Below are 18,482 nucleotides of genomic sequence, written 5' to 3'. Positions count from 1 at the left end.
TCTCTCCCAGGGTCAGCTCGCCCGCCCGCCCGCCCGTGGTGTCTGCAGTCAGCCTTTGACAAGCAGGGGAGAGAGGGGGGATGACGCTGTGCAGGGAAAATGGAAGTCCTCCTGTGACAGAAGTGCTTCAAAGAGGCGATCAGCTCACATGTCTTGTAGTGTCCATGCCTCCAAATCAGGGCTTCAGGATTTTGGAGTAATTAATGATCTTACTATAAAGCTGTTCAGTCGTTTAACAAAGATGCAGTTGTACAGAATCTGTACAATGTTTTTAGCAAGTGACAGCTGCCCCACAGGCTTCAGTATCTGTTTGTTTCGGCACGAATTCAGATACTTCGACCATCTCAGTTTTCCCTAATATTTTTTTTTTAAGTTATGCTGTCTACGTTGGCATGGGATTTTTTAAAAGTTTATGGTGACCTAGGGTCCTCACATTTTAACTGTAGACCCTTTAGCATGTAGAGAATAGGAGCGAAATGTAAACTATTCCATAGAAATGGAGGCTTTTAATGCCAAATTCATCACACATTGTAAGACTTAGATCTGATACATAGATTGATATTAACTGGACTTGATTTTGTTTGGGAGGTAGAGCGGGATTCATAACATAGATTCATAAGAGATTCTGATCTATCACTATTAAAATAAAACTTTATTCACCTTATTTTCTGTGTTTCTACCCATAATCCCTGCAAAAGATCCTCTAATTCGTAGCTATTCTTAGCCAAAATTCTTATTTTTGTTTGGTTTCCTATAAAATGTTTTAGTTCTATCCAAGTCTTCCACTGATCCACACAGGTGAAAAACTTCCCCTTTGCACCTAATGTTGTTTTTCCAATCCTCAGAATTGGAATTCAACTCAGGAAGTCACACTTATTTTTTTCCTGGAGAAATAGGACTTACTGAAATATATGTATGAGCAATGTTGTTGAGTGCACCTGGGTAAAATATGGGCAAGTGCAGAGATGGGGAGCTACATAAACAAATCGCCTCGGTGGTTGATGTAATGCAATATTGCGGTTGCTTCCATGTGCCAGCAGGCTGGATGCTGAATGGGTTTCCTTGTCTCCCAACATTAACTCAAGATTTAAATTTTTCCAGGAGCGATATTAACAAGGCCTAACATGGGGGTTGGTTGCCTGGGTTGGCAAATGACACATACTTCCTGACCTGGGAAAGGTGATAATTAGATTACAGTATCTGTACAGAATAGAACAATACAAACAGCACAGTATATCTGATGGTTCCTAGAGTAAGTTGTGATTGTCTGAAAAAAAATTTTTAAATCACCATGCAGTTTTGGATATTACGCCTTCTGTCAGAGTTTGGGACCTAGAGGTTAGTTAAATCCTGATTAGATGAATCTTTTGTAGCTTCTTCTGGCAACCTTTTCTTTTCTTTTCCTCCTACCTTCCCTTCCTCTTTAATTTGCCCTAAGTGTATGTGTAATTTGTTTGCTTGTTTGTCAGTATTTCACTTGCTCTATATGGAACCCCAAGGTATATAGGAGCATATATGGCTTGTAATGTGGCAGCAGATTGTTTTGTGACAAAATGGCTCTGGCTTTACCTCTTTCCTCTAATATATAACATAGCCATGTCTTTTATAAAAAAGACAAGTTTGAAGATATAAGTGAACATCATTTACTCATTCAAAAGATGCTTATTGAGCACCTCTAAATTGTGTTATAATGTCAAAATTTGATCTAAATTAGATCATGAGCTCTGTGGGAATAAGACCTATTTTTTAGTTATCTCTTGAATCTTGGGAATCTGTAGAGGATCCAAGACCAAGCACATGTTAAATGCATATTGAAAGAAATTATGGAGGGGCAAATGTGGGTCCCCAAAGTATAGCACTTGGTGGATGGGCTTCTACCTCCAAGTGTATCCTGGAGCCACAAGTCTAGACTTCTGATCATGTTCCCTAACAGCAACAAAAACTGTCCTGTGCCTGATATTCCTGATATTAGCTAACGTGCTAATGTGTGCACATTTGCGTGTACAGGTTTAGATGAGTTGCCATGAAGAAAGGGCTTAAGAACAGCAGCTCCGAACCAGAGTGTCCAGGTTGGAATCCTGCCTCTGCCATTTAATGATCATGTGACTGGGGCATTTAATCCCTGTGCTACAGTTAACCTCATCTCTCAAGTGGAGATGCTAATAGTACTGATCTCATAGCATTGCTGGGAGGATTAAATGAGTGGCTAACATATAAAGCACCATGGGCCTGGCACAGGTAAATTTCAACATGTTCTATAGGTGTTTCATATAGTAATAAAGTTTGTGAATTAGAAAGCATACCCAATGTGGACATTTAAAAAGAAAGGCATAACAGTAGAAAGTCTAACATTTTATTCCCATACTCCACTGGATTGTCGTAAACCTCCATTTTGGACACCACTGGCCTGGAATAGCATAGTCCTGGGGAAGCCAAGTAAATTATTCCTCCACCTGCTCCATACTCCCTCCCTCAGCTTATTGTACACTACACCCTGGGATTAACAGGATTCATGATCACTACATCTCTGTGTTTGCACCCAGGTTCTGTTGTCTCTTGTTAGCTTCTGTCATTTAAAACAATTTAAGGGGCATTTTGGCCCTTTCTTTTTAAAATAGACTGGGATTCTTAGGTTGGAGTAGGGTCAGGTACCTGATAGAGGGGGAAGTGGAGAGCTATGTAGGGGCCACTGAACTTGAGCCCCTCTCCCCATTTCTAGGAAGCTCTCAGGGCTGGGCTACTTCTCCTGTCAGAGCCTTCCAGAAGGGCAACCTCTTGCTAACTCCATGGAAGATGCCTTGTCCCATAGGGCCTGGGGTTCCCGGCTCCTGTGGCATTGTCTAGTGTGTTCTTTCTGGTCCCTAGGCAGTCAGGGTGACAAGATATTGGGGTGAGGAAGGTGTACCTGTAAAACCACAGGAACAAAGGCAGGATGTAGGTTTCTAGGCCTGGCTCCAGATTCTGTTACTTCCTTTTTGATAAATCATCTTGTGGCTTTGAAGGGAACTCCTTGTGGTATTTGCAGTAAGATTGTAATGTGGAAAAACTTACCACCGTGAAAATCATCTCGATCATGGTTTCTGGACATTTATCTCTGTTAGGCATTATGCCAAATACATTTCATGTGTTTATATCTCATTCAACCCTCTCAGCCACCCAAGGAAGGAAGGGATAACTACTGTTTTTCCAATGAGCTTAAATAGAGTCAGAATTCAAACCTAGGCCCTGACTGCAAAGACTGTGCTCTTTACTATCAGACTCCATGGCCTCCTCCTCAGCCTGCCCACCTCATGGCAGAGCTGAGAATAAATATTTATGAAAAGACTTTGGTAAGGTTCAGTGCCTTATGAATGAGGTGTTATTGTAGCATCATAGAATTCCAGTTGGCAGTAATAAGAGCTAGTATTATACTGAGTACTTACTCGACACCAAAGACTTCACATACATCCTTTTGTTTCCATCTCAAAAGTACCTGTAAGATGGACAATTTTGCAGGTAACAAGGAAACTGGAAATCAGGAAAGTTAGGCTCCTTGCAGGGATACAGAGCTCATCAGTGGTGCAATGGAACTTAGAGCCAGGTCTGTTCACTCCAGAACTCTGGCCTTATTTTCACCCAGGTATTACCATCTCCCTGAAGCTTGAGGGATCTCAGAAGCCTAACTAAAGCTGAGGATAAAGTAAAGTAAAAGGAAGTAACAGCTGAAGTAAAAGGATTTTTCCCTAAATCATAAAACTAGCTGCTGATAGAGCTGCAGTTAAAAGTCAGTCTCCGGGGTTGACTTGGTTGATGGTAGGATGGAAAAAATAAAAAAGAAGTAAAGATTAAAAACTAAAACACACACAATTCTGTGGTCTACTTAAATAATAGCATGTAGTGGAAGTGCTTGTACACATTTATTCATACAAAAAATGTTTGTCAATACCTCTGCCCACCAGGCAGAGTGGGAGGTGCTGTGCACGCAGAGGTAGCAAGCCCTGTGCACCCTGACTAGTGCAGACATGGTCATGATGGGTGCACGGTAAATGAGCAATGAGATACAACACAGGGCAGGAGGCCCCAGGTTCTGCGGAAGCATGTGGGCAAGGGGCCCCCCAGTGTCTTTGGTGAGCAGTGGTAGAAGCTCCAAGAGACGGGAAGGGGAGCCACTTTGCAGAGTGCCGGGATGGAGGCAGAGAGGCCACTGAACATTGATGACCTGAAAAGGTCAAGGTGCTTAACTGGTATGTTGGGGTAGGATGACAATCATGATAGCATTTGAGCATAAATGTATCAGACTTAACATCTAGAATATGCATGTTGGCCACAGAACCACAGCTGGCTGGGTAGGGGGTTGGCAAGGAGGGTGTTAGGGAGCTGTTCACAGGCAGTCCAGGAAGAGATGACGGTAGCAGGGAATGTAGCGTGTTTCTGGCAAGTTGGAGCCAGTGCCTCACCTTCTCTTTCTAGTGCTGCAGGATGGAGTTCTGACAGCACCTTGTAACATGAGTATCCATAGGTGGGAACTTTGCATTGTAGCTATTCAAGTCTCTGGGATTCACAAAGATTCCCACAGATAAGTGCTCCTGGGTGGCTGTCAGTTAAGCATCCAACCCTTGGTTTCAGCTCAGGTCATGATCTCATGAGTCGTGAGATAGAGCCCTGTGTTGAGCTCCATGCTCAGCAGGGAGTCTGCTTGAAGATTCTTTCCCTCTGCCCCTCCCCCCACTCACATGCTCTCTCATTTTCTCACACTCCCTCTCTCTAAAATAAATAAATAAATCTTTAAAAAACACACACACACACACAGATTACCAGAACAAGCCCTCACTCACTTTAAGACTTCCATGAAAGCAGTTTATAGAAGGATCTTTTTTTCAGGATCTACGTAAAAATTATTTTCCCAGCAGCTGTGTCATTTCCCCTTGACAGTATGTTGATACACCGGTGAGCTCACCAAATATACTGATGCAGTGTATGTTCATTCAAGTCTGCCCCATACTGAGTAGGAGGCAGATGATTTAGGACTATGTTTGTAGGTTATATTTGCCCTATTTCTCATCACACTCCCTGCTCCCCTTTTGGCTGATACAGCAGCCCTATAATGGGCTGAGTGTATGTGTAAGGTTCCTTCAACCCCTTAGACTGGCCATGGTGGGCTTTAGCTCATGTTTTGTGCTTGCTCAAGAGGAAGGTCCCATGAGAAGCAGCATAAGCCAGATAACACCAAATGAGCCAGGCATGTTAACATCTTTAAACCATCAGGGAAAATCCCTGGCTGCTGCAATCTCGAGTATAGCCAAGAAAGAAACTGGACAGAAATCCAGTTGGTTTATTAAATAAGTGTGGTTATGTTTTTTGTTTTTTGTTTTTTTTTAAAGATTTGATTTATTTACTTGAAAGAAAGTGAGAGAGAGAAGCATGAGCAGGGAGCCCAATGCAGAGCTCAATCCCAGGACCCTGGGACCATGACCTGAGCCAAAGGCAGATGCTTAACCAAGTGAGCCACCCAGGCGCCCCTTATATTTATTAAAGATTTTATTTATTTTAGACAGTGTGCACACAAGCCGGGGGGGAGGAGCAGAGGCAGAGAATCTCAAGCAGACTCCACAGTGAAGGCAGAGCCTGACAGAAGGTTCAGTCCCACAACCAGGATCAAGACCTCAGACAAAACCAAAAGTTGGACCCTCAATCAACTGAGCCACCCAGACACCCTTAATATTATTTTTAGAGGGAAGTGTAGGTGCAAGAGGGTGAAGAAGTGGGAGAGGGAGAAAATCTTAAGCGGGTTCCACACTCAGCTCAGATCCCAATATGGAGCTCGGGACCAACCCTGAGCTCCACAACCCTGAGATCATGACCTGAGCCAAAAATCAAGAGTCAGACACTTAACTGACTGAGCTACCCAGGTGTCCCAAGGGTGCTTATTTTAACCTAGAGAGAATGAGATAGCATCTCTTTCCTCTGGAGCCTTAGAAAGATATACTGGGTCTGAGGGGATCCCACTCTGGGAAGGATAGGACTTCATATTTGCATGAGTGGATTAACTCTTAGTCCATTTGAAAATCAACCAGACCAGCAATTTTGTAAAGTGTCACGTATTCTGTGAAAACTCCCTATCTGTGATGTGAGAGCTGTTCCTGCTATAAAATCATTAACAAACGAAAGTTGCTTTTTACCTTTATGACACCTTTGTTAGCACATTTCTTGTCACCACTAAACGTTGGGCTTTTTTTTTTTTTTTTTACCTCTTTTTCTCCTGCAAATATGTTTAGGGTGAAGAAGCTGAAGGAGACCTTTGCTTTTATTCAGCAGTTAGACAAAAACATGAGCAACCTTCGTACCTGGTTGGCTCGAATCGAGTCAGAGCTTTCTAAGCCCGTCGTCTATGACGTCTGTGACGATCAAGAGATCCAGAAGAGGCTTGCTGAGCAGCAGGTGAGGAAAGAAGCTTTTATAAGACTATAGGTGTCTATGATCTCTTCGAACTCAAACCTTCCCCGCATTGGCTCTGTCTTTTAGCATAATCACATTTCACTATATTTTTTTTCCCAGAGAAAACTGACCACCTGTCTGTGTTCTTGTATGTGTGAGACTCCATCTCTTGTTTGCCCATCTTCCACCACATTCACACACCTCTTTGTGAAATACTTTGAATAATGTTTGAGAGATAGCTCTTAGTCTTAGTGGTAAATAAGGTGTTTTGCTTAGTTATTTTTTTTTTAACTTGGATCTTTGTTTCGTTTTGTTAATATGGTTTTAGAAGGCAATGAATTGAAAGAAAAGTAAATTTTCTAACCAAGGAAAGTTTTCATTGGACAACAGATCATCTGATAGAGCTCCCCCCCCCAAAAAAAAAAAAAAAAACAAGATATAATAAGGAAGATGCTTAGGCCAGTGGCTTAGGAAGCCCCTCTTGCAGTATTCTGTGCATTTCTCTCATCAGTTTAGGCACCCTCTGAGCTGACCCTGGAAACTATACAGTGTGAAACCACTGAGTCCTGCCAGTGTCATTATCACATTAATCTGGTGGGTGCTCATTCATGTCACCAACTAATTAAATCTACTTTCCTGCCCTCCCATCAGCTTATATTCACATGTTCATTCTCCTATATGGTGCCTGAAACTTGTCTTTATTTTTAAAATTAAGTTTATAGTAGGCTTTCTGTAGCTTTTGTTCACCTTCATGGGTTTTTTCTTAGACCTTTGAGCAGATTCTCTTTTGACCATATAAGCAGTATTGTTGTCATCAGGTTCTCAGACTTGTTTCTGTTTTCACGTTACTTCCAAACCCTTGGTGTTTGCTGTCTGTCAGCACACCAAGAAGATTCACCCACATGTAACAGCTGCTTGTAGAAAAAGAATTGGGTGCTGGAACTTTCTCACAGATTCAAGGGCAAGAGGTAATGATAAATTAATGACAAATTCCCCTGAGTTCAAGTTAATGCTTTTAATGGTAATAAGTAATATCTCATGCTACCATAAAATAAGGCCAAGTATTTGATACTCCTCTTGACTTTGATCTTTATTCAATCTATTACTATTATAGTTTGTAAAGGATGCCTATTCTCTGACTTTCAACTTAATATGATTTAGCGATGCTATGAAGTAAAAATACTGGCTTGGGCACTTAGCCTAAATTTGGTAGAGGCCAATAATGTGTGTTAACATTTTATAAAACTGAGGTGTGCCAAAACATCATTAAATTGCAGAATGTGTATTCCCCAAAGGGTACAGTTTGGAGTAGCTGCCATCCTCTTGGCCTTGTTTTGGTCCTGTATTGAAGTGGCCCATAATTTTGCTCAGGTTGATTTGAAGCTTCCCTCTTCATAGTACTCAGAATCACTGTCATGGAATTCTTATCTTGTCATAATCCAAAGCAAATTAAGGAGTTGGCATTCAGGAATATCATTACTGTAAAGAAGTTAGATGTTCTATGAGTTTTCTATGATTGCTTTAATAAATTACTGCAAATTTAGCAATGTAACTCAAATTTATTATCTCACTGGAGTTCTGGAGGTCAGAAATTTGGCCAGGAGGCTGCCCATATTGCTTGGCTCATGGCCATTTCCTCCATGTGCAGAGCCAGCAACATTGCATCTGTCTGTGCTTTTCTTTCATGGTCCCTTCTCCCTTTGACTCATCTATGCCCCTCTGCCACTTTTTTTTTTTTTAAGATTTAAAAAAATCTTAAATTTTTTTTAAATAAAGTAAAAGTCTTTATTGGTTTTTTTTACTTTTTTATTTTTTTAAAGATTTTATTTATTCATGAGAGACACAGAGAGAGAGAGGGAGAGAGAGGCAGAGAAACAGGCAAAGGGAGAAGCAGGCTCCCTGCAGGGAGCCCGACGTGGGACTCGATCTGCTGGCACTCCAGGATCACGCCATGGGCCGAAGGCAGGTGCTCAACTGCTGAGCCACCCAGGCATCCCAAGATTTTACTTTATTTTAGAGAAAGAGAGTGCAAGCAGAACAAGGGGCAAAGGAAGAGGGGAAGAGAAATCTCAAGCAGACTCAGCAGAGCCCAACTCAGGGCTTAATCCTAGGACCCCAAGACCATCACCTGAGCCAAAACCAAGAGTCAGACACTTAACCGACTGAGCCACCCAGGTGCCTCCCCACCACTTTTAAGGACCCCTGGGATCACACTGGGCCCACCACGATAATCCAAGATGTTAAGATCATCAGCTGATTGGCAACTTTAATTCTCTGTTGGGATGTACCCCATAGTATTCACAGGTTCTGGGGCCAAGGACATGGACATCTTTGGGTGGCCAATATTCTGCCTACCATGGATGTGCTGAGGAAACTTTCAGTATTTTTGTATTAATGTTTTTTTTTTTATACCAGGACCAGACCTTAAACGCTCCATCAAAACCACAAAAAACAAATGTGTCACACAAAAGAAATATGTATGGGCCATTTAAAAAACAAAACAAAACAAAACCAACTTACTTGTGTTTCTATCACTAGTTAAATATGATAAGTTACATGATTGTTTACAGAAATAAGGCCTAAAAGCCTAGGATCATCTAGTAGTGCCTTCTGCAAAAGCCCCCAGTCCCCAAAAGTGATAGGAACCATGCTTCCCAGATCCTCATTATGTTCCTGGGAGCCCCTGAGAGAAGAACTCAAACCTTATCAGAGTCCTTTTTGTTTCTCTTATGTAGAACTCCTTATGTAGTAAGGGTTATATTGTTATTTTTGTGGCATATATCATCTTCAAAATGCAAAGGAAATGGTAACAGCCTTTTAACACTTTTAAACCATGAACCACTTGCATTCAATCTTTGTGTGGATGCCATATGGTGATGTGGGGCAAGAGTGCTCTTAGTTACCCTCATCCTGTAATTACCAATAACCCCCTTCCCAGCAGGTCAGCTCAGCTTCATGCCAGTCTCCATAAACCAAGACCACTCTGCTCCACTGGCTGGTCAGCCCAAGCCCCTCCCGAAGAGCCGATCTGGAGCCACCTTCTGCCCCTCCCCACCCTGGGCCCACCCCATGTAATTTCCGCCCCCCCCCTCCCGCCTCAACCTAGCTTTCTTCTTTTCTCCCTTTATCTTATTTTTCTGCTTCCTTTTGTATTCTCCTCTTTCCTGGGTGAGTTCTCCCCAGCTTCTCCCATTGTAGATCCTTCTCATCATCATTCCCCCCACCTCACACCCCAACACAGTTCTTTCCCAACTTCAGAGCTCTTTGTCACCTGCTCAGGAACAGAAACACAAAACAAACGGGAGCGCATTTCCAGAACTATTGGTAAAAGTCTTTTACATTGTTTTATGTTGTTTATTAAGTCCCATTCTTCAAATTGCACTTGAACAGTTCTTGAAATCTAATTATTGTGTGTGTTCCTGCCTCAATGAGAACTAGGGGTGAGATGGTTTCAGTTCATAAAATGTCACTCATTTAGCACTTAAATGGTTTGCATTTTTATTTTTATTTTTGTTTTTTGTTTTTTGGTTTGCATTTTTAAATGTGTTCACTACTTTATATTTTGCAAAGTAACCAATGCATACTTCAAAATCAGTAGGTCATTCTGCAGTACTTTTAAAGTTTGTTTTGGAAATTTTGAAAATTTTTAATTTTTTTTAAACCAAAATGTTGATGGTTTTTCATAAATTATCATAGAGCTCATTTTAAAAATATATTTTATTTATTTATTTGAGAGACACAGAGAGAGTGTGAGAGAGAGAACATGAGTGGGGTGAGGGCAGAGGGAGAAGCAGACTCTGGCTGAGCAGGGAGCCCAAAGCAAGACTTGATCCCAGAACTCCAGGATCATGCCCTGAGCTGAAGGCAGACATTCAACTGACTGAGCCACCCAGGCTCCCACAGAGCTCATTTCTTTCCTGAAGTTTTAGGTCCTGCTGAAGAGACTCTCAAGGAAGACCTCCCAGAAGCCATGTCTGAATGGGAGACCCTTGCATTCAGTTGGTATGGAGTGGGTCCCACACCTCCCCAGAGTATGGGGAGTGGGCTCTCAGGAGAGGATGCTCCTGCCTTCCCACCCCTTCTAGGCAGTTCAACAAACAAGTCCCAGTTGTTGCCAGTGTTTAGGTTTTGTGTCAGGTGCTACAGCACAAGGTTGCACAGAGGTGAGAGAGACACAGTCATTGTTGCTGATCCTGAGGTGGATATGCCCCTGGACCACAAGAAAGGTGGGCATGGAGATAGATCCTCCGGTGCCAGTCATTCCCCCCCACACACATCACCACCACCACTACCATCACCACCACCACCACCTCTACCTCAAAGTGCTCCTTACTCTATTACAACTGTAGGACCTGCAGCGAGACATCGAACAACACAGTGCGGGAGTAGAGTCTGTGTTTAACATCTGTGATGTCCTCCTGCATGACTCCGATGCCTGTGCCAATGAGACTGAATGTGACTCCATTCAGCAGACCACCAGAAGCTTGGACCGACGCTGGAGGAATATCTGTGCCATGTCAATGGAACGACGAATGAAGTAAGAATTGAGTGGCCCCTAGATGTTGTACACACGGTCAGCCACATCTCTGTACCAGGAACTGTGTGCTCTATTCACTTCACTTAAGGCTATGGGCAGAGAAGCCTCAGTAGGTGTGACCATGCTCATGAAATGAATTATTCAAGAAAAATATAATTGGGGTAACAGCTATCCCTAGCAGTTCTGTGTCTTGAGGTATAACCATGGCCAGCCACTGTGCTTCTGTGTCCCTAGTCACAAAGCAGTAGAGGAAAGCCCTGTCTCCTACCAGTTAACCCATATGAAGCAGGAACTTTGAGGGACAGTTTCAGGAGGAAGGTATTCTGATCAAGAAGGGGATATTCTGGTTATTTCATAGAAGGAAGGGTATCAGGGCCCTCCCCCCCACCCCACCCCCAGCAAACAGTGCCAGTGCAAGGGTTGTTGGGAGTGAGACCAGTCAAGAGAGGGAAAAAAGAGGAAAGCTCACAGTTGAAATGGATGGCTTATATTGAGATGCTTACCTCCTGTCAGAATTGAGGAGACATGGCGCCTGTGGCAGAAATTTCTAGATGATTACTCCCGTTTTGAGGACTGGCTCAAGTCAGCGGAGAGGACAGCAGCCTACCCGAATTCCTCGGAGGTGTTGTATACAAATGCCAAAGAAGAGCTGAAGAGGTTTGAGGTAAAGCCCCCTCTAGCCCGGTGTTCCTGATAACCAAGCCTCTAGTTGGGCTCCAAGGCAGCCCAAATGGCTTCCTCTTGGTGGCTGGCTTTCCCCACCCCTGGCCGGGGTCGCCCAGTCCGCCACCTGCCAGCAGCTGCCCAGACGGCTTTGCCAGACAAGACCGAGTCATGCCCAGCGGCATGCAGTGAACTCGAGAGCCTGTCCTTTAGCATCAGAGCAGGCGAGGTGGGCTCTGTTGTCATTTTGGCCCGGGGATCAACCTCTCGAAGCAGGCCGCCCGCGGCCGGGGAGGGGGCATGCCGGCCTTGGCCCTGACGCCCTCCTGTGTGCTCCCCTGTGCGCCGCAGGCCTTCCAGCGGCAGATCCACGAGAGGCTCACGCAGCTGGAGCTCATCAACAAGCAGTACCGGCGGCTGGCCCGGGAGAACCGCACCGACACGGCCAGCAAGCTGAAGCACATGGTGCACGAGGGCAACCAGCGCTGGGACAACCTCCAGAAGCGGGTCACGGCTGTCCTGCGGAGACTCAGAGTAACCTTCTCTCCGTCACCCGCCTTACCCGTAGGCCGTCAGGGAGAAGCGATAGGCGATACCAGGCTTGTAGCAAAGCAATGGGTAGATTTCAGTTCAGGCCTAAGGTATCTTAACATTCTTCCAGCAGGCCTTCCCTTTGGTCTAAGCCAAAGCTGCCAGTGTTCATGGTTTGTTTTGCTTTGTTTTGTGTTTTTTAAGAGGTCGTTTGCCCAAGAATAGGCTTGTTAGGCAGGGCCTGTGGTACTGAGCACATCTTTTTCCGACTTCTGTAAACCCTAAAAGTTTGCACGTTGGCTCACAGACTATCCAGAGTCGAGCCCACTGCCATCACCAGGTCAGGCACAGGGGCCTTCGAGCCTGGAACGAGGCCCACCTTGCCCATCTGCCTGTTTTTGTGTGTCCCGCTGGTTCTAAGAGATGTAGACAGAGCCCCCTCTGCATTGTGAGCTTGGAGACCATGATTATTCTCCAAATTTCAGAGCACGTTGACTTAACCTTAAAGGCTGGTTTGATTTTTGAATATAGACATTCACCTAAGATTTCCGTAATGCAGGAGACATGATATGTTAACCTTTGTAGGTCTAGGTGTAAACTGACAGGACCAGGGTGGTTTGTGACTGCAGGAAGTAATTTCAATCCCCGCTTCTGTCCTCAGAGCAGAACACTCTTGAAATCCTTCTAAGATGATGAGAATCTGAATTTATTTATTTATTTATTTATTTATTTATTTACCCCTGAGGAAAAAAATAGGCTAGCTTTTCAGACAACTGAAAAGACAGCTGCATTAATTTCTTGATCTCCTGCTGATTAGACTATGACCAGGGTAGACCTTCATTTGGCACTGAATACTGTTTGTCTGAGAATCAGCTGCCCATCTGTGAGGTGGTAACCCAAGAGACATCCTTAATTGGAGGCGATAAATCTAGGTCTTCTTTCTTGGAGGGAGCACATTCAGGATTAGTTCACGGAAGGCAAATGGGGCATTAGGCCAGGCTTCACCCTGAGATCAGTACTTTTCCATCTTGAAACTAAATCTTCTGGTCAAGCAACAGCTTCCACAGAAGGCTAACAAGGTAAAAACACCCCAAGGTGCCTGGCCAGGACTTTGAGGGGGACTTTGAGGGCAGGTTGGGGAATCACTGACTTAGAGAATTATAGAATTTCAAATGCTGAAAGGACCTGTGACATCATAGTCAACATCCCACACCCTGATTTGCCAGTGAAGACATGAAGACTCAGAGAAGTTGGGGGGGTGGCTTGTTTGTTATCACACAGCCAGGACCAGGAGCCAGGCTCCTGACCCCACACTGACCGCCCAATGCCCTGTGGGCCTCCTGGGGTACCCTTTCCTCTCGGTCAGAAATAACATTGCTGTCTACCTGAACTGTCTTGTGCCATTAAAACAAACATATTTTCCACCTTTTCGCAGCATTTCACCAACCAAAGGGAAGAATTCGAGGGGACCAGGGAGAGCATTCTGGTGTGGCTCACAGAGATGGACCTGCAGCTGACCAACGTGGAGCACTTCTCAGAGAGTGATGCTGATGACAAGATGCGCCAGCTGAACGTAAGGCCTTTTTCATTGGCTCCTCTCAGAAGAATGCACCTTTGCCCAGGAGAGCTGGCCAAGTACAAACTTTACCTGATACCCTAAGAGCAGATTCCAGAATTGTTAAAAGCAGCCAGCTCTACCCACGTGTGTCCTGCGGGGTTATCATGAGCGAGGATACTATTCCTTAGTCAAGGGGTCATTCAGAACAAGACTCTTTATTCTTTTTCATTTATAATCAACCACGGGAAGAATGCTCTCTAGGTTCCAAACAGAAACAATTTCATAAGATGCTCTTTCCCTAGCTCTTGGAGTCTGAGTGCAACATGTAGCATGTGACAAGAAGAAAATCTATATCAAGAGGGGGACCAGTTGGGGTACCTGGGTGCTCAGTTAGTTAAGCATCTGCTTCAGCTCAGGTCACAATCACAGGGTCCTGGAATCAAGCCCTTCATCAAGCTCTCTGCTCAGCAGGGAGTCTGCTTCTCCCTCTCCTCTTCCTGCTTATGCCCTCTCTCTTTCTCTCATTCACTCACTCTTTCTCTCAAATAAATAAATTTATTTAAAAAAAATTTTTTTAGTGGAGCTAAGAACAGATCTCTTCTGCTCTCCCAAATATCTGTATTTCACTTTAATTTCACTATAATTCCCTCCTTGGCTTTTACAAGCAATTGAAAAATAGAAGTTTGCCTTCCCTGATATAATGGCACCAATGAGATGATTATTGTGTCAGCAAAAGCAAATGCCTGTGGGTGGCTTATTATGGGAAATTTTCTGTTTCCACCAAGCATCAATAAGACAAGTTTTCTCCCTCACACCCAATAACAGTAAATGCCTATCCCTGCCACACTTTTAGAATTATCTTGATTGAAGAAGTTCATGCCCAGAAAGGAGAGGGGAAAAAATAACAAGCAGTCATTTTAAATTATGAAATCTTTATTGTCGCTTTGTTAAAAATTGACAAAGCTAGAGTGCTAGGTTCAGGAGCAAGGTAGCAGTGACGTTTGGATGCTCGCTCTATGGCCCTGTTAAAAGAGACCAACACTGGATCCTCGGGGAAACTTTCCTCCTTTGCAATCCTTTCTTTCTCATGTTCTAAACAGGGTTTCCAACAAGAAATTACATTAAACACCAACAAGATTGATCAGCTCATCGTTTTTGGGGAGCAGCTGATACAGAAGAGCGAGCCCCTGGATGCCGTGCTGATCGAGGACGAGCTGGAGGAGCTGCACCGGTATTGCCAGGAGGTCTTTGGCCGGGTCTCCCGGTTCCACCGCAGGCTGACCTCCCACACTCCGGTAAGTGGAGCGCCACCCTCGCTCCGAGGGCCTCCGGGCTACTGAGACTTGACACTTGACCAAATTTGTAAAGAATGAGAGATCTATGGAACAGTCAGCTATGATGTATTTTATGGTTAAAAGGGGGGCAGGGGAGGATTTTTAGTTTCATTTTGGCTCTATTCCCGTAAGGAATAGAGTAGGGAGAATAGTAAGTAGGGAGTCCTACTTACTTAGAGGCTCCCACCCCCACTGGAATGATGGCACTTCCGCAACTCCTTGATCCTCTTACCTGTTATCCATGTGTTCTCTGTACGGGGCTTTCCCGACGTGTCTGTATCCTTAGGATACGGTGGTATGTGTTCTCGTTTTGCTTATAGAAGTAACTTTTTCTGCTAGTGTCTGGAAGCTTTTAACATTTGTGCCTTTCTGGTGCTCTGTTCTCACCTTTGAAGGGTCAAAAGCACCAGTTTTCCAAGGCAGCTGCAAAGTTTCCCTTGACAGAGGGACCTTTTAGGAAGTTCAGGTGGAGTTCAGGCTATTATTCAACGTTCGTTGCCTTCGTGCGCCAGAAGCTTTAATGATGACCCTATTGACCAACACAACTGGCCGCTTTCTCCAGTTCTGGGTCCCCAACTGGCTAACTTGATAGTTATTTGTTCATCAGACCTAGCCTTAAAAATTAGGGTATAATTCCCTCATTCCTAAACATAGCAGTTTATAGTCCTTTTTCTTAGACTGAGGCATTACAACATAGGGAGACTAAGGTTCTATATCCTGAACAATAAGATTGAGGATAAGAAAGAAAGAACCCTCTTAATGGCCTTTACATTTTTTTTTTAATTTAAATGATCTGCTTGTTGGTGTAAACCTGCCATTAACTGCCAATGAAACTTTAGCCGCCCTTTCTTATTCTCTGTATAAACGTTGCTTACCTCAGATCACCAAACTTCAGATTTTTCCTAGGAAAAATACAGATTCTAGGCCTCACGCCAGAGAGTCCAAATTAGAACAAACACAAATAGGCCCTGGGAACCCGATTCTTTTCTAAAGCTGCCGCAGAAATGCCAATGGCAGCCATTTTCAGGCACAGCTAAACAGACAGACAGACTCCCAGCGCTCCTCACACCCACAGCAGCCTATAATCTGGTTCATTCTGAAAACCAGACATCCCTGCTTTTAGGGATTGGAAGAAGAAAAAGAGGCCTCAGAGAATGAAACGGACATGGAGGACCCCAGAGAAATCCAGGCTGACTCCTGGCGTAAAAGGAGAGAGAGTGAGGAGCCCTCGTCTCCCCAGTCCCTTTGTCACCTGGTGCCCCCGGCGCCGGGGCCTGAGCGGTCTGGCTGCGAGACCCCTGTCAGCGTGGACTCCATCCCTCTGGAATGGGATCACACAGGGGACGTAGGGGGCTCCTCCTCTCACGAAGATGACGAGGAAGGCCCATACTACAGCGCGCTGTCAGGTAATGGCCTCAGGTCTCCAGAGCCCTTGAGGGTGACCCAAGGTTATGTTTTTAGCACCTTAGCAAGACGGCCACCTCTGGATGGCCCAGAGTCCAGCTCATGGCTGACCAGACCTCTGTGGCTTCTTGTGTTCTATCCTGCCCACTTTGACTTACCTGAGAGTGGCTCACCCCTATCACAGGCAGAATGAAAGGGAAAACAAAATGAAATTCACCTTGGAACAGGAAGGCTATTCCCTGATGGCGCTGGCTGTTTGGGAGGCTCATCAGTGAACTTTTCAATTTAGTTTCTTAGAGTATCGGTAGATCGTCTCCGTTCTTTCTGTGGACATTACCCACTCCCGCTACTGCTTCAGACAGTCAAGAGTTGGCTGGAAAAAAAATCCTTTTGGCTTTTTCAAGCTTTCTAATAAAACAGATAAAGGGTAGTTACTTTTCTTCTCCCGCTGACAATGTTTCTATGTTTTAACTTAATACTTGGGCATTCATCTACAGACTACAGTGAGGAAAATGACATTATTCTTTTTCAGATGTAGAAATCCCTGAAAATCCTGAGGCATATCTTAAAATGACCACAAAAACTTTGAAAGCATCTTCTGGTAGGCCCCTGCCCGTGCATGTGTCTCAACATGGCAGCGTCCTGTGGCGCACACTGCATCCTAAACCTCGCTCCCATGTCATGTCTGACCTTTGCCTTCTGTGGACACCATGCACCTTGGTCCTTGTGTCATGGTGTATTTACACTGCCGTACTCACACGTACCTGCGTGCTCCTGACAAAACCCTGGCCAAAAAAAAAGCAGTCTCCACGCCACCCCTCTCTTACCCCTCAGGCCTGTGCGGAAGGGAATCTTTCATGGTGCCTTTTAAAATGTTTATTTTCCCCCCATCTAACTGAGGTTCTTTGGCATAGGCCAAGCTTTCTTCACGGTGGCTTGGTTTGGAACTACTCCCTTCCTTGCTTATGGTGTTTCCTGGGAAGAAGATGGGTGGGTGGGGGTAAAAGTACTGTTGCATTTGCCACAGGAGAAGAAACTTTCCTTTCCTTGACTTGCAGCTCTAACCTTCGTTCCCTGTCCCATCCCATGTGCAATAGTGGGGGTAGACCCACAAGTGGCCCTTTGGTCCCCAAGTCCATCCTGATGCTCACTCTACCCCTCTCCTGAGAGGCCTTCAGTCCTCTTGGCCCCCAGCCCCAGCTTTGCTGCCAGTGTCCCCACTACTAGATGTCCTGGCTCCAAAATGCCACTCATCCTGCAAAAAAATCATATGTTTGTTGTGCTCCATTGTGAACCCATCTAGTGAAGGCACAATGCTGCTCAGTTGCATGACTCTCATTTCATTCCCTTCTGGGACATACTGACATTTTTGCAAACATGCATGCTTTGCAAGGAAAGCTGCAGAACTCATATTATACTATAACCTGACGCCATGTTACCCATGACCTTTTTTGTGTAACTAAATATGAATCCTTTGCTTAGAACAGACTGTCACTTGCTATATTTTGTTTCAGGTAAATCCATTTCTGAGGACCACTCATGGCATGTTCCTGACAGCCCTTCCTGCCCCAAGCATCACTACAAACAAATGGGAGGTGATAGGAATGTACAAACCATCCCCTCAGATTCCAGCACCCCTTATAAACCGGCCTATGTAAGTCTGGGCTGCACTGAGAACATATAACTCAAGTGCATGATTAATAGTTAAAGTTTTGAAGAGAGGGAGGGATATTGGTGTGTGCTGTATGTGCTTGCTTTCCACGTGTATTTTGAGCTGGTTTTCCCATAGTGATAGTATCTCTGCTGACCTGTCCATACATCATTAGAACCCTGGCAGAACAGATTAAAGACTGGCTTCTGGCCAAGAACAGTTTTTGTGTGTATTGACATGATGGGGCAGTGATTATTACTGTTGAGCCAGTCATCCGTGTGAGTAGTGGGGAAGCAAAGCACTGGCTTTCCCAAGCTGCTCTTGAGCTCCCAAACTGTGTTCTGTTTACCTTTCGACTATGCATCCTATTCAAAACATTGTGCCTTCATA

At 44.5% G+C, this 18,482-nt stretch overlaps 1 protein-coding gene across 1 annotated transcript in view; it reads left to right on the top strand.

Annotated features, from left to right (window-relative positions):
* SYNE2 (spectrin repeat containing nuclear envelope protein 2) overlaps nucleotides 1-18,482 on the top strand; it is a 316,861-nt gene that overhangs the window by 288,694 nt on the left and 9,685 nt on the right. The window contains 9 exon segments of the mRNA XM_055303886.1: nucleotides 6,255-6,417; nucleotides 10,764-10,951; nucleotides 11,465-11,615; nucleotides 11,966-12,148; nucleotides 13,581-13,718; nucleotides 14,804-14,998; nucleotides 16,161-16,443; nucleotides 16,974-17,042; nucleotides 17,956-18,095. Of these exon segments, the coding sequence (XP_055159861.1) occupies nucleotides 6,255-6,417; nucleotides 10,764-10,951; nucleotides 11,465-11,615; nucleotides 11,966-12,148; nucleotides 13,581-13,718; nucleotides 14,804-14,998; nucleotides 16,161-16,443; nucleotides 16,974-17,042; nucleotides 17,956-18,095 (1,510 nt within the window).

The sequence above is a fragment of the Nyctereutes procyonoides genome, unplaced genomic scaffold (genome assembly GCF_905146905.1).
Source record: "Nyctereutes procyonoides isolate TBG_1078 unplaced genomic scaffold, NYPRO_anot_genome, whole genome shotgun sequence".
NCBI classification, from domain to species: Eukaryota; Metazoa; Chordata; class Mammalia; order Carnivora; family Canidae; genus Nyctereutes; species Nyctereutes procyonoides.
Note: the sequence above shows the minus strand (reverse complement) of the source record. Positions and strands in the feature narration are given on the sequence as shown.